The 24,031-nt window shown below is 40.7% G+C and overlaps 1 protein-coding gene and 1 long non-coding RNA gene across 2 annotated transcripts in view; both read left to right on the plus strand.

Moving 5' to 3' along the window:
* The first annotated feature begins 1,027 nt into the window (after positions 1-1,027).
* HINT1 (histidine triad nucleotide binding protein 1) lies at positions 1,028-4,995 on the plus strand. Its single transcript, XM_042822905.1, has 3 exons — positions 1,028-1,172; positions 3,821-3,925; positions 4,665-4,995. The coding sequence occupies exons 1-3, from the start codon at positions 1,062-1,064 to the stop codon at positions 4,827-4,829; spliced, it is 381 nt and encodes a 126-aa protein (XP_042678839.1). The 5' UTR covers positions 1,028-1,061; the 3' UTR covers positions 4,830-4,995.
* Positions 4,996-6,709: 1,714 nt separating this feature from the next.
* LOC122162537 overlaps positions 6,710-24,031 on the plus strand; it is a 40,468-nt gene continuing 23,146 nt past the window's right edge. The window contains exons 1-2 of the long non-coding RNA XR_006169579.1: positions 6,710-7,818; positions 17,037-17,199. This is a non-coding gene — a long non-coding RNA (uncharacterized LOC122162537). The remainder of the gene's footprint in view (positions 7,819-17,036; positions 17,200-24,031) is intronic.

Here is a 24,031-nt window from a genome sequence, read left to right on the forward strand (position 1 = left end):
CACTTCTAAAGACAGGAACCTGAGGAGAATGTCCTTGCATGTTTTGAGGCAAAAGATAAAAGTATTCTATTGTGACTCCAGTACTTCTTGTGAGGTAAAACCATTGAGGCAGAAGATACAAGTATTCTATTGTGTCACCAGTGCAATATTATAGAGAGAAAACAAAACTCTTCACCCACTAAAGCCAAAATGGAGAGTTTCAGAATTACGATTTAGAGATTCCTTTCGTTGAAGTAATGTATTTTTTCTTAAACTAATGTACTAGTCCCCATTGCTAAACAAGCCAACCTGTACCAAATTACTGTATTTCTGTATTTATCACTAAGGCTTTTTTAAGGCTTTTATCACTAAGCCAACGGAATGACTTCATCTATCTTTTCCTTTACAAACACACAAACAGAGAAACCAAATACATTTGCCCATGAAGCACCGATTCCTTCCTCATTTTAGCCTTGTACTACAGTAGAATCCTTTGAGCACGTACACACCAAAATAAATTAATGCAGGACCACAACGAGGCACAGAATATCATCCCAGCGTTCAGAGCTTTGTGTAGTATCTAAAGATGCAGAATTTCTGTGTTCTTACCAGAGGTGTGTAAAATCTGGCACTTCATGCTCTGTGCCACCAGCTGCACATCCTCACTTAGTAACCTCCACGAACACATGGCTGCCCGCAAACTTAACAGCAGGCCCGGTTTCTCTTTCAACTTTCCATCAACAAGCCTCTGGACTTAGCCGTGCACCGAAAACGGCGTGAGGACCGCGGGATTAACAGGCGCCGGATGCCTGAAACCGCAACGAGCGACTGCAACCAACACAAACGTCCGCAACACGCCTCTCATTCACTTCACCCCGTCCTCGCTGGATCCCTCCGCGCCGCATGGCCGGTGAGGCGGGCCCTAGCAAAAAAAGGCAGGCAACTCAACCAATGGCGAAGAGGGAAACGGGGGGCGGTGCTATGCTGGGCCAATGAGCTCCGTGAGGGGCGGGGCTGGGGCGGTGAGAAAGCGCGGCGGCGGCGGCGGTGGCGGCGTGCGCGGTGTGTTGCGGTGCGTCAGCATGGCTGACGAGATCCGTAAGGCGCAGGCCGCGCGCCCCGGTGGGGACACCATCTTCGGGAAGATTATCCGTAAGGAGATTCCCGCCAACATAATCTACGAGGACGAACAGGTGCGGGCAAGGCGCCCCTTGCTTACAGCCGCTCCCGGCCTTGGGGCGGGCGAGACGTCGGCTGGCTCCGCTGTGCGCCCGGCCTCGCGGTGTCGGTGGCCCGTGTGCCGCATTGAAGCTTCCCGGCGCTGCGGCCTTGCTGCCCGCGGGCGGGGTTCCCGTGATCGGTGTGCGCGGGTCCAGCAGCGCCGTCTCGCTGCGCCGTGGAGCGTGTGGGGCTCTGCCCCCCGGGCCCTGCGACGGATCTCTGGGCTGCGCCATTAAAGTAGGAAATGAGGGAGCGTTCTAGCTTCTGGTTCTGTTGGTAGAAGTCTGGAAGCAGCCTTCCTGTGACTGGGGATCTGCTGTCAGAGACTTGGCTGCTGGTTCATCGCGGTGTACGGGAACTCAGTAAGCTGCTTCGGATGTGAAAGCAGGTGTTAACTGCGAGGTGTTGGCTTTGAGTTAGCATTTACCCTAACGTCAGTTTTTTTGTCTTGAGTATGATACGCTAGGTGGGTGTCTCTTGAAATAACGGTGTACCTGCGGCTACATCTCCGTGCCTTATTTGTGAGCTTAACAATCATGGGCAGCCTGAAACAATGTTTTAACGAATCGTAGTAAAGTTGCAGCTGCTGTATACTTTCAAGAGAAGTTGCCCTGGCTTCAGAGTATCAGGATACTGTGCCTTTGTGTTGGGATGTGTTTGTGTCCTTTCTATACCAAGGGAAAGCTGCGTGAGATTCTCCCTCAGCTGTCCTGCCAGGAGCCTTACGATTGCTTGATTGAGAAGGGTGCTGCTGGCAGCCTGATCAATCTTGTCAGTAGATAAGCAGCTCTGACAGCCACCAATACTGATACTCAATACTGAATACTCTTCAGTACCAATACTGAAGAGTGATTAACTGCAGTCTTGTTTGATTTTTACCTGAAACTGTGCATTCAGAGTTTAGTTGCTTTTTACAGAGAATAATCTTTAATTTACTTTATTAACTGTACTGAGGATATGTTTAGAGATTAAAGTGAGGTAATACTGATACAGGGAAGACTTTGCATTGTAAATAGACATGCAGAGAAAAATAATAAAAAGTACGAAGTCTCTGTAGAGTTATACCTTGTCGCTGTTCTTTTAGTTGTGTCAGAAATAAAAATGGCACTTGTGAAGGTGACAGTTGATTTCCTATGTGCCCTCAGTTTTTCTTTTCTGATTGTTGACTACTACTTGTGCTAGCTATTCTACAGAAAATTAGTTGTTGCTGGGTTTTGGCTCATTCACTTACTTGAATTAGTTTATGCATATGCACTCCCCCACGGAGCACAGAAAAATTGCTTTGAAAAAATGAGTACAATGTAAAATTTATGTAATTATGTGCAAATTAGTTCTAATCATTGATTAATCTTTGTTTGCCTCTCTAGTAGAGAGAAACAAACAGTTCAACAGAAATCTAAAACTGGCCTTCTTTGCAAAGGTAGTTTAAGATAAGATGGATTGGAGAATAAAGTAATATGTTATAACGCTTAACAATGGCTTCAGTTGCTGCAGGAGAACTAGAAACGCTGTAGATCTGGAGTTGCATAGGAATTTCCTTATTGGTTAACAAATAAATGAAACCTCTAGGAAAGATGTGTTTTGAAGAATGTTACTGCTGTAAGTTTTGCTGTGAAGTGGATGACTAAGTCAGAGATGACCTCTAGCTACCAGTAGCTAAGTGAGAACATGGTCTGGGCTTCTGAAGACTGTGATGCCTGCAGTACCAAAATCTGATTTTATCGCCAGTTATTTGCACAAACAGGCATAGAAGTCCTTTCCCTTCTCTTTCTCCACCTACTGGACTTTCCTGATTTAAAGGAAACATCTGTCTCCTTACCCTTGTTCTCTTGCATCCTACTTCTGGAGGTAAATGGCTTATTTGATATTTCTAAGGAGGTACTGCATGAATTTTCAGAACAAATTTTGGTACTTGTGTAAAAGAAGGTAGGAGTAAATTACTTACCATGCATTGCTGTCTGTATTTCTAAGGTGATTCTTTTTCTCAGTCTGGAAATATCTGAAATAGCAGCCTTAATACACTATTTTGAAATTGTCTTTCTCTGAAATACTTGATGTTACTGAAAACAGGAAATATAATATGGCTTCAACTGCATAGCTGCCTTGCTGTCATGGTGTTGTAGGATTTGCAGGGGACCTCTGAAGACTGTCTAGTTCAATTCCCTCACTAAAGCAGGTTCCCTATTTCTTACCAAAGTAATACTTAGATGTTTTTGCAGTATGGTTAGCAACTGTTTGCTCTTTTCTTAATGAACTGAGCAATAAGAGGAAAAATGAGAATAAATGTACTTTCTATAGATATGTGTGTCATCAGATCTCTTAGTTGTTATACATATTTGAGAAGAAAAAATTGTTAAGTCACTTGCTGACTACAGCTCCTGAATAATGCTTTTAAAAAACGATCATTCTCTGTTCACACCATTAAGTTTTGTTAAGTAGGTGCTCAGTGTGTAGAAATCATAAACGTGACTAATATATATGACTCAAGAAAAAAACATCTCTGGTTATGTTTAGAATATCTGATAATCTGCCTATGTGCACATGTCACAGAGCATACTGATTTCCTTCAATTGTTACCTTTCTCTGAAGCAAGTTTACTTTTTATCTGTTTTTCTTCCAGTGCCTTGCGTTCCATGATATCTCACCCCAAGCTCCAACGCATTTTCTAGTTATTCCCAAGAAGCCAATTGTCAGGTTATCTGAAGCAGAAGATTCTGATGAATCTGTAAGTACTGTAGAAGCTTTCTGTACACTAAACTACTTTTGAATACTTCATAATATATTTTTCTCTCCCCCTTTTCATCTTGACATTATGAAGAAATAAAGTAGTTTTCTGATACTGTAGTTGTTGGTTCTAGTTTAGAATGGGAATGGAACTCACCTTTTCCAGTAAAGGTAGTGATGGAATGCTAAACAAATCTCTGGGTATGTACTTGCAGTGCAGAATGCATTGTTTTGGAGTACAGTTTAATGTATGTCTGAACTCTAGTTTATGGTAAGTAGTACTTCTTATGGAGAATATGTAGAGTAGTACTTCTAATGTGGAGACCAGAGATTGGGTCTGGTAGATGAGAGTTGAAGAAAGGAAGATTCAGCTGTAAATTGCTGAACAGTGCATTTTTTAGCTAAAGCAGTTACAGGTTTGCAAGATGAAATTTCTTTTCCTCTTTAATTATTTATGCTGCCTGCAGAAGTAGCCAGGCTTTTAACTGTGATACAAGTATAGCTTCTCTGATACTTTGTAGTTTGTTACTGTCTAGCTTGAAAAAATTCCATAGCTTGCTCTTTCTTCCTGTATTATGCACAGTCAGTCTTTATAGCTTTGCTTGGAGAATGTCAATTGCAAACAATTTGAATGGCAATTTGAAGAGCTGTGGCTGGATTTCTTAGAATTAACTGACCTCTGAGTAGTTCTCTGCTCTCATTCTTCCCTTCTTGCCCTCTCTCTTCTTTTTGTCCTCCAGCTTCTTGGGCATTTAATGATTGTTGGCAAGAAGTGTGCTGCTAACCTGGGCCTGACCAATGGATTCCGGATGGTTTTGAATGAAGGGCCTGAGGGTGGGCAGTCTGTCTATCATGTACATCTCCATATTCTGGGAGGTCGTCAGTTGGGCTGGCCTCCTGGCTAAGATTTTTACACCACAAGAGATGCTGCATGCGTACAAATCATAGCAAACAGATTTGTTTCCTGTCAACTTAGCCACTGTTAATGTAAATTGTTCTTGGATATGTGTCTTTGAAGGGTAATAAACGCTCTGAACAACACTTGCACAATAAAGATACAGCATGTGAGAATGATCTGTCTCGTGTGTCTTTCTGATGGAATTGGTTCTACCTAAGTTAAAATATTGTGTCTGGGATGTGTGTGGTTCTACTATTAGCAGTGTTCTACAGATGGTGATTTGTCTTGTCATTTGAAACCTGAGGATGCAACTGTATAGGAGTTTTTCATGCCCTTTTGGAAAAAAACAAGCTTTTCGAAAGCTGCGGCTACAACTTACAGAGCTTTTTTTTTTTTTTTTTTTTTTTTAGTGTGAAATTACAAAGATGCCATGCAGGAACTGTTTCAAGCAAATTGTGTTGTTTTGGAAACGTACAACTCCAGTTCAAGCATTCCATCAGTATCTGCTTAATAAGGCCTTTCTGTCATCCTTTTCCTATGAAAAAGGATTAAGCAGTAGTCTAAAAGTACTATGAAACTATACCATAGATGATATTGTATTTATAGCTACATCATGATTTTGATAGAATTGAGGACTTGAAAATGTTAAACTATTTATGTAGGACCTCTTAAGATGCTCAAGTTGTTTCATAATGTAAGTGTGCATTTTAGAGATTTAATTGGGCACAATTTGTCCTTCAGTATGGCACTTTGTCAGTATTGTACAGTTCTTAATACTGTTACCAAATCTCTGCAAGATAGTTATTCCTGAATTAGGCTCACTGAAGTGTCTGCCAGTGTAAATATAAAGCAACTGTTCTTTGTGTTAAAATTGAGAAGGCCTAGTTAACCAGTTTTATTGCTGCTTACTGTTGGAATTCTTTAAGCAAATGCCATAAGAAGATTATATTTGTGATCACCACTTCTTCAGAGTACAGTTGTAACATCAAGGACATTAGAGAAAGAAAGTGGGTGTGTAGAGAATGGTAGACAGGCAAAAACTGTGAGATAAGTTAATTCAGCTGAAAAGTTGTTTTTTTTTTTTTTTTTTATTTTTTTCTTTTGGTAAAAGCATATGAAATTACTCAACTTGGAAGCATTCTCTGACAGTTCTGAGCAGCAGAACTCTTCACCTAAGAAGTTACTTCAACTGGAAGACTATCTAGTGCTTCTGATGGCAACTATATTTTAGACTGGAATAAGAAGTGTCTACAGTGTGGTAGCGTTACGTCTGTTCTCCTGCATGTCCTGTGTAGAAGTGTTGGGAAAGCCCAACCCCTAGAGGTACAGTGTCACACCTGAATCTCAAAACTGAGGTATGACCAGTAGACACTGTGAGGCCAAAGTAAATCTTAAAAATAGCTGAAAATGTTTCCTGTTTGCTCTTGAAAAGTGCTCAATGAGGTATGTGCGGATATGAGGGCTTAGATGATGCTTGGAGCATCAGGAGATTAACTGTAAGCAGCCATATGTAGGGATACATATGTGAAATGTGCACAGCTTTCACTCTTCTGATTTTCATTTTATGTGTTTGGTTTTTTTTTTTTTTTACCGTTACCATTTGTGAGTTAATACGTGGTTGATCAAATTGATTGCATCACAACTGAATCCAGTATCAGAGGAACATTATCAAAGCTTTTGTTGCTGTATTTGGTGTCTGACCTGCAGATAAACATGTTTTAGGAAGGTTTTGCAAAAGTAGGTACAAGATGAGCTGATGTTGTGATTTAACTTTGCAGGCAGAAAAGCAATATGCCACAGAGCTGTTCACCTACTTTCCTTCCTCTCACTGGGAAAAGAGAAGAGAATTGGGGGGGGGCGCCCCAGGAGTAGAACTCGTGGATTAAGAAAAAGACTTTGTACTGGAATGGATGAGAAAAATAATAGTAATGATAATAATAGGTCACTCTGAAAGTACTGCCTCTTATTTCTGTGGAAACTGTAAACATATAAAGAGCACAACATTCTATGGAGCAAATTCTCAGTTACAGAATGCTATTTTTTTATTTTCAACACAATCAAAATCATTGACTTTTTTTTTTTTTGCCTGCAAAAGCTTCCAGGCTGTGCTTGTAAAAGAAGCAAAACAAACAAAAAAACACCTTAGAGCACCTCGCAGAGGTGACCCATAATCACTACTGCTGAGCTGCTCAACCTGCCACCTCGTTGTGCTCGCATCCACTGTTTGGTTTCAGTAAATGTTCAGCAGTTATCTGAAATTGGATATGACCTTTATTCTGCAATTACACACCTTTCCTCATGTGCACCTTCTGTCAGTTTTGTCAGACTGTTTCTCTCCTGCAATTTGTCTCATGGCAATAAAATATAATTGAGTTCTGGTGGGAAGGTTCATCCCCTACTGCCATACCACTATCATCTGCCTGTGACGTTTTGGACATGCATAATAAAGTAGGAGGCATTACTTTCAGAGCAGCCATTATATGTATTTACAAAACAAGTGGTGCATAATAAAATTGTTCATCCCACCAACCAATGCTCAGCCAGTCCCTGAGTAACAGCTGACCCCTACAGCCTTGACCAGTTTAGGTCAGCAGTTCTACTTTTGTCTCCTCCCAGCTCATTGTACCGCCTTAGCCTCCCTTGCTGGCAGGACAGTATGAGAAGCTGAAAAACTGGAATGTCCTAACTCTCTGCAGCGCTGTTAATCAACAACTACAACATTCGTGTGTTACCAACATTGCATCATACCATTATGAAGAAAGTAACAGTCCCAGCCAAAACCAGGTCAGCTTGCTAACAAGTGAACTGTGCATAAGTTTTAGATGTGTGCGTTCATCAGTACCTTAAAAAATGAGAAATAATGTTCAAATAATTAGAAGATTAGAACTGAGCTTAAAACATGTCAGACAACAGTGAACCAACCAATGCTGAAAAGAATTTTTGAACGGAAAATTTGATATGACCTACAGCACAGGGATATGGCAAATTTCATCCCAGTAAGTATTTAAAACAAGCAAAAAAAAAAAAAAAAAAGGAGATGGGAAAGTAATATGTTTATACTGCTGAGGGTTCTGAGCCACTCGTTGGAAGATCTTCTGTTTCTTCTGTTTCCCCAAATTATAAAATGTGTTTTATCAACAGCATGTAAGCAACTGCGGGTCTCAGACTTTAATCTTCTTGGGCTGAAAATGGAAATGATCTACCTGAAGTAGACAGAAGCTGAAATACGATTTAAAGTTGTGCTGTTGCAGTGTTTGCAATCACTTAACTAAATGATTGAGCTAAGTGTCATGTACTGGTACATCTGCAAAAGCTCTCGAGACATCTGGCAGTTAGAGGTGGGGATGGGTTGGGAGTTTTTGGTTTTTTTTTATAAGCAGTAGGAATACTGAAGAGACTGGACAGGGCTTAGAAATTCAGAGCAATTAGGTTATTATCATACATTTTATAAGTCTGGTGGAATTTAGGTCACATTGTGCAAATAATACCATCGTTATATTGCTGTAAATGAGAGATATTAACAAGGTGTTAAGCAGGGATCCACAGAAAAAAAAGCTCAACATGGAAGGTTACTGGTACAAAAAACTGATGCATCAGATTTTTTTTCCTTCAAATTTCAAGGGCTTAAACATAGAGTAAAGGATATATTTTAGTTTGGATCAATACTGTTCTTACAAGTGAATCTAGCTCTGTTTTGGTTTTTATTTTTGGATCAGCCTTGGACTCTGTGGATTTGATTGATTTTGGATGAAATGGGACAGATTAAATATATTCCAGCCAAAAATAGGTATTAGGCTCTTGTAGCCAAAATAGAACTTGTCAAAAGAACAAAAAACATTGTGCAGAAATTTGTACTGTGTGGATGTTATATTCTTATATTGGCTTTACAAATTGCCTTAGTCACAGTCAAAGTGGCATCCATGGGAATGGTTACAAAGACGTGAAGAAGGCAGAACTTACACAAAAACTATCATTACAGTCTCTTCCAATCCAAGCCATTCTATGATTCTATGAAAAAGCCTGGTATGAAACAGAAGATCTTGGACTGAGTAGAATTCAGTTTTTATGTGCGTATCACATAGGGAGTAAGTTTGGTCTGAAAATATTTCATCAGAAAAGCTGAAGAATATAGAGAATAAACTTGGACCTATTCAAATGAAGCATTTCAACCTACAGAGCAACCCAGAATACTTGAGCACTCTAGAGTGAAATATTTGGTCAAGTTTATTATTTTTATCCAGCTTCAAATAATGGAGCAAGTGATCACACAGAATCACAGAATCACCCGGGTTGGAAGGGACCTCAAGGATCATGTAGTTCCAACCCCCCTGCCTAGCAGGGCCACCAAACACACACATTCAGATCAGGTTGCCCAGGACCCCGTCCAACCTGGCCTTGAACACGTCCAAGGACGGGGCATCCACAACCTCCCTGGGCAGCCCGTTCCAGGGCCTAACCACTCTCCTTGTAAAGAACTTCCCCCTAACATCCAACCTAAATCTTCCCTCTTTCAACTTGGATCCATTTCCCCTAGTCCTGCTGTTGTCAGCCCTTTTGAAGAGTTTACTCCCCTCCTGGGTGTAGGTTCCCTTCAGGTATTGATAGGCTGCAATGAGGTCACCCCGCAGCCTTCTCTTCTCCAGGCTGAACAAGCCCAACTCCCTCAGCCTGTCCTCATAGGGGAGGTGCTCCAGCCCCCTGATCATCTTAGTCGCCCTCCTCTGGACCCTTTCCAAAATCTCAATGTCTTTCTTGTACTGAGGGCTCCACACCTGGACACAGTACTCCAGATGGGGCCTCACAAGAGCCGAGTAGAGAGGGACAATCACCTCCCTGTCCCTGCTGACCACCCCTCTTCTGATGGAGCCCAGGATCCCATTTGCCTTTCGAGCTGCCAGAGCGCACTGCTGGCTCATGTTCAGTCTCTCGTCCATCAGGACCCCCAGGTCCTTCTCTGCCGAGCTGCTCTCAAAGACAAGTGATGAACAAGAGAATATGGCTATGGCCAAACCTCTGCAAAATACCTGTCTGTGTTTAGTTGTTTCGTTTTTTTTTTTTTTTTCATTTCCTGTGTGTTTCTTAAGGATTAAATTAGATAAAAAGGTAGCTTCCTTCTACAATGAGTGAAAAGGATGTGTCTGGAAGAACTGTTGAAGATTTTGTATGGTCTTTGCTAGCTTCAGGTGGAGCAGTGCTAGCTGCTGTGGAGCTACAAGGGTGTTTTTTTTACCCCAGTGACTGTGATTAGTTCTGGTTCTAGAACATAAAAGCACCGAGACTCAATTAGCCACTAGGTTCAAGAGAGAGACTTAAACCACATGTTACCTTTTTGTCTTTTATTAAAATGTCATTTGATGACTTTGCATACCTTGGTTCAATTTTGCATTCTTTCATGTATTGAGATACCCACTTTCTTGAGCCAGGTGACCATATGTACACGTGTGATTCTTGAAACTTCCATGGCAGATTCCATTCCAAATTTGTACAAGTCCTAATTTTGCCTGGTATCACCTTGCTTTCTCCATTGTTTATTTTTATTTTTATTATTTTTAATCAGAACTCATTTCCATGGACCAGATTTAACTCAGTGCTCATAAGGAAAACTCTTCTGTCTGATTAGAGTTGTATTTGTAGTAGATTGAAATACAGAGTTCTCTTCATCCTTTTTAGGTCTTCTCCAGTTACCAGGTAAAAACAGCCATGGTGATTTCCTTTATTTTTAACAGACAAGAGAGTACCTGTAATAAACATGGCAGAATATAATCTAGTTTTATTGTTATTTCCAGTTACAATTTTCTGTCCTTCAAAAAAAAAAAAAAAAAATCTCTAATACTCAAGTATTGTGCTCCAGCCAATTCATAGCTAAACTTGAAGAAACTGGAAAGAAGTTCAAAACTTGGGTTAATATTACTGGACAGAGCTGTTTGCCACCACTGGTGACCAGGTAAGTGCCCTGTAACAGTCATGAAGAAGTTGAAAAGGAGATAGTGTTTATTGTGCTGTAATGTTTTACAGCCTGACACCTATTCTTCTACAGGACTGCTAGGAGGAAAGAACTTCCATCTAAGCCTAAATCAGATTATTCCACGTGGAAGTTAAGGGAGGCTGAGTGGTTTAAAAGAGGTCCCTGCTTTAGTAATCAGGGTACTAACATTTGAGGACAGGAAAGTCAGGATATACTTGGGGATTCAGCTTCAAGGAAATGAACAGTTTTTCTAAATAACTGTCAATGGTTTTGGGCCTGGTTTGTCTTGGTTCTGTGACTAATAGGATGGAGGGATCCACAGACTTACATCTAGGGAAGGGGAAAACGGGTAGGGAAAAGGTAGAGAGATGGACCTAAAAATGAAATGGTGTCAACAAGCTAAGGGAGAAAACTAATGTACTAATTATGGTATTGGAATGTGAGATAACACAATATAATACTTATAATTGGAATTGAAGCTAATAAATCAAATAAAATGAGTGAGAGAGTTTTCAAAACCAAAGGTCTTACTCTAGTGCTGAAGGTAAGATGGCTGGGGAGCGCACACTACAGAGACCAACAGTGAAGGAAGGGCTAATCTCATGACTCCTGAGCAATTTTATCTTTCCCTCTGAATGGAAAATGGAAATAGGGCAGTGAGGACTTCTGGGAGATGTAGTTCTTTTCTTCTGTGAACCAGATATCTGCAAATACTGAGAATCCATGGAACTAGAGCATTAAATCTTTAACTCTCAGTATGCTACAACATGTGGTTCAACACCGATAACAGAAATCATAAAACCAGGACAGTAACTGAAAGTTCCTGAAAGAAAAAACATCTAGATGTTCCACAAGAAAGAGATTACCTCTTCTTAGCTCTTGGCAAAAGTGTCAAGAACATGCATGCAAAGGAAAAAACAAACAAACAAACAAACAAAATGTAAGTATTAGCCTGCTGGATGCTTTTGTGTTTTGAAAACACAGCAACACCTGTAAATTAATCAGATGTGAGCTTGACTAACTTGGTCTTCCTTGTTTTAAACACAACCTGCAAGGTAGAATGACTTGAGAATGTGAAGGGTAATAGTACAAGAAATGAGGCTGGAACTGTATTTTCTGATCCCTTTTTCAGGAACATTTAGGACTGTGTTGTAAGTCTTCTACAAAGGAAACTTCAGTCGTAGAGAAAGAATCACAGCTGAGAATAATTATACTCCAAAACAATGAGCTATTTTTATTTTGTTTTGACAGTACTTCTGTCAAAGTGTGTCAATTAAAAACTGTGTGTTGGTTGAAAGAAGGGAACTAGATGTGGAAAAGCCACACTTTGCTGGAGGATGGCTTATATTTTATAAAAAGCCGTTCTGAGCCTTGAAAGCGTAACCAATCTCTAAATGCTCTTTTGTGTATTCAAAGAGGTTTGATTAGTGTTTGAGATCACAGCAGCAAGCAATTCCTGAAGCAGGCAGCTGGATGGAGCCACAGTGTTTTTAGTCCCTTACAAGGCCATTTATCCTTGCAGGGCTGAGATATACTGTTTATCTAGACTTTATCATGTGTGATATGAGTGGAATAATAATTCAGTATGAAGGCGTCTGTGGGAAAAAGGACGGAAAGGATGAAGTGAAAAAGTAAAAGTATGGTTAATGTGTTGATACTGCAGTGAAAATGCATTGTCTATTCATGTCCTGTTAGGGCACAGAGAGGAGGAATATTCTCATGAAAGACTCCTGCTTTCTTCCATGGCAATGTTCACTTGCACGTTCCAAGCATTGTTCATTTCTGGTCCTTTTGTGTATATGCAAGTGAAGAAATCCAGAGATAAAGTTAAGTAGTTTCAGACAGTAGTTACTTCTCTCCGATTCAGCTCCATGACTTGAGATCTATCAGATAGCCCAGTGCAAGTCAGGAGAAGCTTAACAGCTTGTGTTGCATCAGTACTCATCCATACATCTAACTTTTTTTGTCCAATTGCACAATTGGGAGGTTCTAGTAAGCTGTGTTGACAAATCTAACATTATGGGGCTTTTGGAATGCATTGATTAGATTGTAAATGGCAGCACTTCCTATTGCTAGTTTTTCTTTTTTTTTTTTTTTAATTTACTACAACTGCTGCACATAGATTTAACTTGATGTAATTTTTAGCCAAAAATCATTACCTCATGAATTGCTTCTCGATTTCAATTCAGTGAGAACACTTAGTTTTCTGCTTCAGAAAATTAATCAGCTGACTGTAGCCTTTTCTTGTAGTTAAAGAAACTTCATTTGCTTCATAATATTGTGGCTTTTGTATCATTAAAAACTCATCAGTGCCCACAAAATTGCTTCCACTTTTATTCACAGTAGAGCAAACAACTTGCATTTTCTTTTCCAACTGTGACATAGGAATATTTAGATTTTGAATAAAAAGATTTGAAATATGTGGAGGACTTGCTATAGTTCACTTTTCATTCCAAGACACCTTTCTTGCATCCCAGTCTCCCTGGAGTCTGCTGTTATCATTAAGTCATTTTTACCTTTGTTATAATTAAGGCTCTCTACTGTTAATTCTGCACAAACAATAGAGTTTTGGCTTTGTTGCCAAATAAGATGCATCATGACTGTAATCCAGCAGTTATTTATATCCAGAGAATCTTAGATGAGATAAATGTAGAAAACACTGGGCAGCCTGTTCCAGTGCCCCATCACCTCACTGTAAAGAAGTTCTTGCACACATTTGTGAGGAACTCCCTATGCTGCAGCTTATGTCCGTTTCCCCTTGTCCTGTCTCCACTCACCACTGAAAACAGTCTGGCCTCACCACTATGGCCCCCACACCTCAGATATTTATAGACCTGGATCAGGTCCCCTCTCAGTCTTCTTTTCTCAAGGCTGAACAGACCCAGTTCACTCAGCCTTTCTTCATAACAGAGATGCTCCAGGCCCTTCACCATCTTTGTGGCCCTCCACTGGACTCTTTCCAAGAGATCCCTGTCTTTTTTGTACTGGGGAGCCCAGAGCTGGACGCAGTACTCCAGGTGAGGCCTTACCAGGGCAGAGTAGAGGGGGAGGATCACCTCCCTCGACCTGCTGGACAGGCTCTTTTTAATGCACCCCAGGATGCCATTGCCCCTCTTGGCCACGTGGGCACACTGCTGGCTCATGGCCAAGCTGTCGTCCACCAGGACACCCAGGTCCCTCTCTGCAGAGCTCCTCTCCAGCAGGGCATCCCATGCATGTAGCAGTGCATGCAATTACTCCTCCCCAGATGAAGAACTCTACACTTGCTTTTGTTAAACCTCATCTGGTTTCTTACTGCTCAGCTCTCCAGTCTGTCCAGGTCCTGCTGAATTGCAGCATAACCTTCAGGTGTATCAGCCAATCCTCCTAACTTCGTATCATCAGCAAATTTGCTGAGGGTGGAGAAGAGAATGAACACCATAAGGGTCAGGCTGTTTTGCAGACAAATCTAGAAACAAGAAAAGGATGTAATTATGTTCTTGTCTTTCAAACTCATATCCTTTGCCTCAGAATAAAAGCATATGAGATACAATATGTTTACTACTTGAAATGCAGGATACAGGGTGTGAGAGTTGACATTTTGATTTTCCTTCAGATAACTTTACGTAGCTAGAAGAAAAAAGAGAAAATTCTGAATGCATTAAATAAATATGCTGATTTTAGTGGTGTCTGCACGTAAGTTATGCTGTAAGCAAGCTTACCATATTCACCCTCTTCCAAAGTGTAGGTGAACATAAAGCTTTTTGGAGATGACCAGGAAACTAGTATGTAAAACAACTGGGTTCTGTGCACATTTAAATGGAACAAAGATTTTGTTCTTTCTTAGTATTTTGAACATGGATGAGATAATTATTTTTGCCATCGTTACCTCCAAATTTGATTGAGAAGCAGAGTGTGTTACAGTAATCATTTGCATAATTAGGAGAATAGAGTGATATTATCTATTGCAGAGAAATAAAAAAGATGTTTATGAAACATGGATACACTTTTATTTTGTTTTAGAATGTGTTTGAGATTAGTAGTGGCACTTCATCAGTATGCTAGGAAGATGATTTTCTTAGTTCATTACATGTGTTACTGACGGAAAACAGTACATAGAAAAAAACAATGGCCCTTTTTTTTTTTTCCCAGAAGAATGTACTTTGGCTTCTTAGGAGAAACGGAAGATGACATTCCACTGAAGGCAACAGTGGAGAGAAAAAGGGCCCAAGAGAGCTTTTTGATTGCCAGCACAGCTTCTTTCAAGCATAGATGAGAATGTTTTGAAGTTTATGAGCTGAAGGATAAGGCAGAAGATCCCTAAGGCTAAATAGGGACCTCAGACTTATCTCAGCTGTAGAATGATCTTGTACATAGGTGGAAGTAGGGATGGGCTACATGAGATAAGTAGACACGGCTAGAAAGGAGCAGAAGGACCAGCAGCTTCTGACCTGGGACTGAAAATTGTAGTGGATGAGAAGGAGAATAGGAAGGGCTGTCACAGCTTCATAAGCAGCAAGAAAGAATTAAGGAATGTGTGGACCAGCTAAAGAATAGCATGGTGGGCCTAGGAAGTAGAAATTGGCTGAGTTACCCAACAACTTCTTTTGGTCTTTTTTTTTTTTTCAAAAAAAAAAAAAAAATGATAAGGTTCTCTAGATCTGTAGGCCAGACTGGGCCATAGTCAAGAAAGACTGAAAGTGGAAATCCTTAAGCAATCTGGACACATGCAGAAGGTGGAAACTATTAATCAGAACGTGGAACACACTTCTGGCTATGAAATTTAAAGAATAGAACAGAATAAAATCAGAGCTGTTACAAAGAGACAGTTTGTTTTGAAAAATGCGTTATTGTTGCCATACAAGACATAAATGATGAGACATTTGTGGACAGCCTGCTTTTGTCTCCTTTCCATCCCTTGAGGAGCTACAACTGTCCTGGGAGTTCTGTCAGCCACTGTTAATTCCCTTGTGTGAACTTGGACAGTTGAGCATTTTTCAACCTTGTTACCTGGAAAACAGCTGTTTAGCTATTCAGATATTAGGCGTGATAATGTTGATAGGATCAGATATTTAGGGGTGGGAACTGAGAAACTAAGAACAAAAAAGCACAGAACAGACAAAGCCCCCAAACTAAAATGATGCAGCTTGTAGTCTACCTAAAATTTTCACAGAATCACAGAAACACCAAGGTTGGAAAACACCTACACGATCATCCAGTCCAACCATCCGCCTATCACCAACAGTTCTCACTAAACCATGTGCCTCAACACAAAATCCAAACGTTCCTTGAACACCTCCAGTGTTGGTGACTCCACCACCTCCCTGGGCAGCTTATTCTACTGCCTGAGCACTCTTTCAGAAAAGTAGTATTTCCTAACATCCAGCCTAAATCTCCCCTGGTGCAGCTTGAAGCCATTCCCTCTGGTCTTATCACCAGTTACAGTAGACAAGAGACAGACCTCCAGCTCACTACAACCTCCTTTCAGGTAGTTATAGAGAGCAACGAGATCTCCTGGAGCTTCCTTTTCTCCATCCTGAACATTCCCAGCTCCTTCAGCCTCTCCTCATAAGCCCTGCGCTCCAGACCCCTCACCAGCTTTGTTGCCCTCCTTTGAACACGTTCCAGGGCCTCAATATCTTTCTTGCAGTGAGGGGCCCAAAACTGGACACAGTACTCGAGGTGCGGCCTCACCAGTGCTGAATATAGGGGAACAATCACCTCTCTGCTCCTGCTTGCAACACTGTTTCTGATGCAAGCCAGGATGCCATTGGCCTTCTTGGCCACCTGGGCACACTGTCGGCTCATGTTCAGCCGAGCATCAATCAATACCCCCAGGTCCATTTCCTCTACGCAGTCCTCCAGCCACACCGCCCCAAGCCTGTAATGTCACCTGGGGTTGTTGTGGCCAAAGTGCAGGACCCGGCATTTGGCCTTGTTGAAACTCATCCCATTGGCTTCAGCCCAGCTCTCCAGCCTGTCCAGATCCCTCTGTAGGGCCTCGCTACCCCCAGGCAGATCCACACTTCCAGCCAATTTGGTGTCATCTGCGAATTTACTGAGGGTGCACTCGATGCCCTCATCGAGGTCATCAGTAAAGATATTGAAGAGGACAATAAGGATATTCAAGAAGACAGATTTTGAGCTGGTGCCTATCTCAGATGCTTGATTGGACTGAAACGCATGTGCACCTGTACAAACGTTACTTGGCTTAAAAAAAAACCAAAGCTGAACTAAATGTGTATGATTTCTTGTTTGCCTTTTATACAGAAATGCCTGGACTTCTGACTAGTAATCCCAGCTGACTGCTGTTTGTATAGTAAAAGGCCAGTTCTGCAATGCCTGCCAGATTGTTTGTGTTAGAGGGAGCCTCAGCAACACTTCTATAGCCAAGTCAGGTCAACACTTCTGTCTGAAAAGAGAAGCAGATCTTGTAAGTAAATATGTTTCTGTTTCACAATGCTGCCTGTTGTTTTCTCCTTTGTCAGCCTCTGATCTTTGATATAGCTGCATAGCTTTCAGTACCATGACTTCTCAAAATTGTGAATTTTAATTCTAAGAATGCTGGCTAAACAGCTCCATGTGATTAAAATAATAGGTCTTTCCATTGCTTACATCTCTAAAATGCATAATGGAAATGTCACCATCTATGCTTAATTATGACTTAAAAAAATATGAAGCAGATTAGATGGATGTTCTGCTAACAATAAAGATAACTGGAAGTGCCTAGAGCCAAACAAAAAGCTTGGTATCTGAAACTCCAAATCCCAAACATCAGATTGGACTTTATTCTTGTACCCAAAATGTTTGGAAAATCTAGCTCCTATTTTGTGTATGTTTTGGAAAAATGGAAAAAAGGTGCATGCATGATGTAAATTAACTTACTGAAACTGTGAGTTGTGCTGCAAAGTACAGAACATTCATTTGGTTCATTGCTATTAGAAAGTAATCAAACAGGATTAATTACTTCTTTTGTCTTCTGAAATTCTCATTTAGAAGGTGATATAGTTTATCTGTATTAAGGAATTGAAATATGACAATACAATGGGCACAGGTGTTAAAAACTTTTTTTACTGTCCAGACTTTTAGCAGCTTCCTGGCTAATATAGATGCTAGTTGTGAGCTGTTAAAGTTCTTCATCTTTTTGTGACTCAAACAAGGTAAGTTACTGCTTATGTATAATCAATGAATATTAAGATATTATAATTACAAAATAAACAAGAGAGTTAGGCAAAGCAGATTATAATAACAAAAAGAGAATAAGAGAATAGATAGAAAGCTTACCCCTATTCTGGCTCACTTACAAAACTCCAGCAGAGTAGATCTCTAGAAGCAATTCTTCCCCACTGGTAGCCAGCTTTTAAATGGATCTAGGAGAAGTGGAGCCAGACTCCACCCCTTCTGGCAGCACAGGTGAATTGCCTTCACCTGTGCTCCTGTGGCTGACACATTGCTCGCATCAGGTGATCAATCAGAAGTTCAGCAGTTCCCATACAGGTTGATTAACACTAAATTTTTCTAATTCCTTGCATTCTGCCTTTGAGCAATTTTTGAAGTTCCCATTTTGACAAACCCTGGGTTTGCTTTAAAACCAGAATAAGGTAATGAATCTTCCATAAGGAAATGCTTTATTTCTTGAGCTGCTAAGACTTGCTTAACGAAGTACAACTGTTGTGTTTCAAATGAAATATTGGTTAAGTGAGCAGGTAAAATAGATTAACGGATTGTAGTTAGAGATTAGATTATAATTAGAGATTAGAATTAGAGAGTGGCTGAACAGTCTCAAATTTAATAATCATGTAGTGTAATGAAGAGGAGCAAGGTGTATTTCGAGACCTTCCTGATATGGGAGAATAAATTAGTATGGCTTACTGACTTGGTTTCCTTCTCAACTGTTAGGGTTTGAAGTTTAGCATATTTTTAATCTACATTTTAGTAGTTTTTCAAATGCTCTGAACACACTTTTGCCTGTGAAAATTGCACTGTCTCCTGTGGGAACCACACTCAACTCTTCTGTGAGTACTTCTAATAATTCCTTATATCCTGTTTGACAACACCAGATCATATTAAAATGTAAAAATGGCATGGAAGTGAAAGACATTTTGGTACTTAGGGACCATTTTGATTCTAATATTCGCTATAATTGTGAACTGTACTTTACAGTTGGAATTGGGTATAGTAAAAGCTTACACACCCAAGTATGCATAGTGACATAGTCTAGTCTCTGTTATAAATCAGCATGCTGTCTTTTCAGTGACAAAATCATTCCTTAAAATGGGGCATTATTCTGAATGTACTTCCTAGAATAGAACACATGAGGGTAGCATGGAGTTTGTAGAATTCAGCTTCTCACAGTGACAGAGCCCTTGATTGTCCTGGCTTTTTACTTCATTGTGATAGAATGTGAATGCTAATATAGAAAGTAACAAAAATGACTGATTCAGCTTTTAAAATGGATCAGACTCTGAAACACAAAATTTCTTGTTAACAGTATAGCATTCATCTGTTCAACATGGTTGCTGTTGTTTGATAGCTCTTTTCAATGCTTTAGCTTTTAATTTGCCTGATACATCCTTCAGAGATGCTATTTAGTAGCTTAGTATTATTATTGTTAGATTTCTTGCTTGTCATTTGTTAGTTATTCTTGTGCTTATATGAAAGTTATCTTCTGGATCTTCCCCTCCAAGAATTACCCATGCAAGTGCTAAAAAAATTATTCTTAGTTTGAAGTATTTACACAAGCCACCCTAAAATATATCTTCAAATCTAATAAATTGTCACTGCAGAGAAACAAAGCATTGCTGTCATACATAGCACTCACAAAAGTCTCTAAATAGTAACCAGAAGCAGACTAACAATTACTTAAATGCAGTTTTCTTCTTAACTATAATTATATGTCAGCATATTCTTCCTTTCAGAAACATACTGTATTCCTAGAATCATAGAGTCACCAAGGCTGGAAAAGACCTCCAAGATCATCCTGTTCAACTGTCCACCTATCACTAGTGTTTCCCACTAAACCACGTCCCTCAGCACAACATCTAAATGTTTATTAAACACCTTTAGAGTTGATGACTCTACCCCCTCATTGGGTAGCCCATTCCAGCACCTGACCACACTTTTGGAGAAGTATTTCCTAACGTCCAACCTGAATCACTCCTGGTGTAACATGAGGCCATTCTCTCTTGTCTTATCTTTAGTTACATGGAGGAAAAGGATGATCTCTTCTCTCACCTCACCATAATCTTCCTTTAGGTAATTGTAGAGAGTGATAAGGTCTCCCCCGGACCTCCTCTTTTCCAAACTAAAAATCCCAGCTCCCTCATCAATCAATAACCCCAGGTCCATTTCATCTGTGCAGTCTTCCAGTCACTCCACCCCAAGCCTGTAGCATTGCCTGGGGTTGTTGTGGCCAAAGTGCAGGACCCAGCATTTGGTCTTGTTGGAACTCATCCCATTGGCTTCAGCCCAGCACTCCAGCCTGTCCAGACCCCCTCTGTAGGGCCTCACTATCTCCGGGCAGATTGACACTTCCAGCCAACTTGGTGTCATCTGCAAACTTACTGAGGGTGCACTCAATGCCTTCATCCAGGTCATCAGTAAAGATATTGAAGAGGACAGACCCCAGCACCAACCCCTCGGGAGCACTACTTGTGACCAGTCACCAGCTGGCTTTAGTTCCATTCACTACCACTCTCTGGGCCAGTTCCTTACCCAGCCAAGAGTGTACCTGTCCAAGCCGTGGGCTGCCAGCTTCTGCAGGAGAATACTGTGGGAGACAGTGTCAAAGGCTTTGCTGAAGTCTAGGTAGACCACATCAACAGCCTTTCCCTCGTCCGCCAGTCACTAGATCATAGAAGGAGATCAAGTTGGTCAAGCAGGACCTGCTCTTTTTGAACCCATGCTGGCTAGGCCTGATCCCCCGGTCACCCTGCACATGCTGCGTTATCTCCCTCAAGACAATCTGCTCCATAACCTTCCCTGGCACTGAGGTCAGGCTAACAAGCCTGTAGCTCCTCGGGTCCTCCTTACAACCCTTCCTGTAGATAGGAGTCACATTGGCAAGCCTCCAATCTTCTGGGACCTCACCAGTCAACAAGGAGTGCTGATAGATAATGGAAAGTGGCTCGGCTATCACCTCCGCCAGTTCCTTCAGCACTCTCGGGTGAATCTCATCTGGCTCCATGGACTTATGACAGTCCATTTAGAGTAGTAAGTCTCTGACTGCTACCTCCTGAATCGTGGGAGGTTTAGTCTGTTCCCCAGCCAAGACTACCAGGTCAGAGAGTGGAGTACCCTGAGGACAACTGGTCTGACCTTTAAAGACAGACATAAAGAACACATTCAGAACATCTGCCTTTTCCTTATCCTCAGTGGTCACATTCCCAGCCTCATCCAGTAAAGAAAGGAGATTCTCCTTAGTCCTCCTCTTACTGTTGATGTATTTGTAAAAGAGTTTCTTGCTCCTTTTTACCCCAGCAGCCAGGTTGAGTTCAAGCTGGGCTTTTGCCTTTCTTATTTTCTCTCCACTCATCAACTTCTCTGTATTATTTCTGAGTTGTCTGTCCCTTCTTCCACAGTAGGTAGCTTCTTTTTTTCTCCCGGAGCCTCAAGAATAACTCCCTATTCATCCATGCTGGTCTTCTTCCCTGCCGGTTCGTTTTGCAGTTCAGGGAGATAGGCAGTTCCTGCACCTTTAAGACTTCCTTCTTGAAGAGCAATCAGCCGTCTTGGACCCCTTTACTCTCTAAGACTGAATCCCAGAGGACTTCCCCCACTAGCCTTCTGAACAATTCAAATCCGCCCTCCGGAAGTCCAAGGTAGCAGCAGTTTTGCTGCTCCCCCTCCTTGCTCCACCAAGAATTGAGAACTCTACCATTTCATGGTCACCCTGTACAAGACAGCCCCGGACTTCCACATCTCCCACCAGACATTATCTGTTTGTGAAAATTTGGTCTAGTGGGGCAGCTCATCTCATAGGCTCTCTCACCAGTGCATCAGAAAGTTATCCTCCATACACTACAGAAACCTCCTAGACTGCTTTTTCTGCACTGTGTTGTATTCCCAGCATACGTGGGGGAAGTTGAAGTCCCCCATGAGGACAAGGACTGGTGATCGTGGAGCTTCTGCCAGCTGCTCATACAACACTCATCTGTCTCTTCATCCTGGTTCGGCAGTCTATAGTAGACGCTCACTAGGATGTCTACCCTGTCAACCCTTCCCATGATTATAGGGATTCAACCTTATCATCCCCAGCTACAAGCTCGATTCTATGTTCTATGATTCCAGTAATGTAAAGGTAAAATGTATATTCTAAAAATAACCTTTATGGGAGTCAATATATTAATTCAATTTGCTGCTTAAACTTAAGTACTCAGAAGATGAATGAGGTTCTTATCCTATTCTGAAAAAAAATGTTGAATGTGTAACCATAGAGTCAGGTTGTATTTTGTGTTTGGGATTTGTAGCTGTAAATGCATGTGCCCATGAAAAGCTATGTCTTTTCATCCTTTCCCTTCTCTCCTTCCTTTCTTGTAGAAGAAGAGATGGACTGTACCATTAATGTTGTGTATCCAGTCATTATCTAAGACTGTAAAGGAAATGTTGTTTGATTTCAAATATTTAATTACATATATCAGAGTGAGATAAAAATGTGAGTTGTGGAGTTTGGTGAAGTATGGGGTTATAAAACAGCTGCATGTGGTCTTTGTGAATGCCAGTTCAGTCACAGCTTTATTCCACTCACACAGACTTTTATATTCAAGAATTGCAAAAGAATGAAGCAAGAATTTAAGTAAGGCTTTGAAGGCTTTGCAAGCATTTAAATGCAGCATTCAAACTCTGCAGCAGCTTTAGAAAACGTGCTGAAGCTTCATACATTTGTATGAGATATTTTACTCCCCTAAGTAAAATATGCTAAATATTAAATTGAATGGCTTTTGTAAAATTCCTAAATCATCTTGACTATGGAGACATGACCACCAACATATAAGCTGCGTCCCAAAAGTTGTTCTTCTGATTCTAGGCTTTGTGCCTTGTCCATTCATTTCACTGTTTGCATTGAATCATTTTTCTCTGTTGATGCATTTCCTTTTAGACCTTCAAACTATGAATTTATAAATGGTCACAATCTGCAGCTGAAAAATAGCCATGACTAGTTAAAAAATGCAGAATGTACCTTGGAGGCATGTGTGTGCATTCTCAAAATTCTGGGGACACTGAAATGCATCATTTTTTGGAAAAAGCTGGGTCTACTTACAAGAAGTCAGTGCAGGTTTTAACATATTCTAGTGTTGAAAATACTGCAGCAGAAGCCAGAAATTAGCTGAGGTGTAGGACCTTCATGCTACAAATCCTTGTGCCTAGAAACTGTTATGACTGAGGAACAAGATCATGTCTGTGCAAGCTGCTAAACTCAAGCTTCCTACTGCAAGCATGGAAGAACAGTTCTGTATTTGCTGCAGAGACTGGCTTTAGGTCAACACTCTGTTTCAGATTTTTTCTGTTCTTGAGTGGGTGATATGTAAAAAAAAAATCCCCAAAAGTAGAGACTTATCCTATTGCTTTTTGTTTATTTCAAAATTTTAAGTCTGTATGAAAGCATTTATTTCGTAGGATTCTACACCTGTACTCAGAAAGTAGATGCTATAATCCAGTGTTGAATTTTGTTTTGCTAACTGTTAGAACTTTGGAAAGGAACCTTTTTTCTCCTCTGTTTTATCTTCAAGAACATTCACAATGGTGTTGAAATTCTTACTCTTAAACAGTAAAAATGAGCCTGTGTGGTGTTCTCCATGATCTGTGTACCTGGAACAGTGAAAACTAGAGCACGCATCTCTAAAAGATCCCAGGTGCATTAACATTTATGAAGTCTAGATTTAATGTTCTCACTATACGTGGATTTTCCTGATATTTTCCAGTGTTCAGATTCCCACACCAGTCTTTGAGGGCTTAAATACGTATCAAAAAAATCTCAGTAACAATTCACAGGCAGAAATATATCTATCTATAGGTGGGTATGGTACACTGAAATGGAAATTTGTTTATTTTTCTCTGATTTATTAGGGTTTTTTTGTTGTTGCTTTGTTGTTTTGTTTTGGTTTTGTGCAGCTGCAAAGGTGTTGGCCTGCTACAAAGAGACTTCATTTTTAACAATCTCTAAAAAATTCTAATTGAAAACAAGCTGCTCTATGTTCCCAAACTGCAATTAACTAAAGATTTACTGCACTTATCAGGTGCATGTTTGTCTAATCCAAGGAAAGCTA

This window comes from Centrocercus urophasianus, unplaced genomic scaffold (assembly GCF_019232065.1).
Source record: "Centrocercus urophasianus isolate 14NV4802_14NV808 unplaced genomic scaffold, USGS_Curo_1.0 seq_21, whole genome shotgun sequence".
Lineage (NCBI taxonomy): Eukaryota > Metazoa > Chordata > Aves > Galliformes > Phasianidae > Centrocercus > Centrocercus urophasianus.

What these genes read in the sequence shown, in the direction of transcription:
- HINT1 (XM_042822905.1), top strand. Translation starts at nt 1,062, where the DNA reads ATGGCTGACGAGATCCGTAAGGCGCAGGCCGCGCGCCCCGGTGGGGAC. An exon ending in TAATCTACGAGGACGAACAG is followed by an intron (nt 1,173 to 3,820) that starts GTGCGGGCAAGG and finishes TTTTTCTTCCAG; the next exon opens with TGCCTTGCGTTCCATGATAT. An exon ending in CAGAAGATTCTGATGAATCT is followed by an intron (nt 3,926 to 4,664) that starts GTAAGTACTGTA and finishes TTTGTCCTCCAG; the next exon opens with CTTCTTGGGCATTTAATGAT.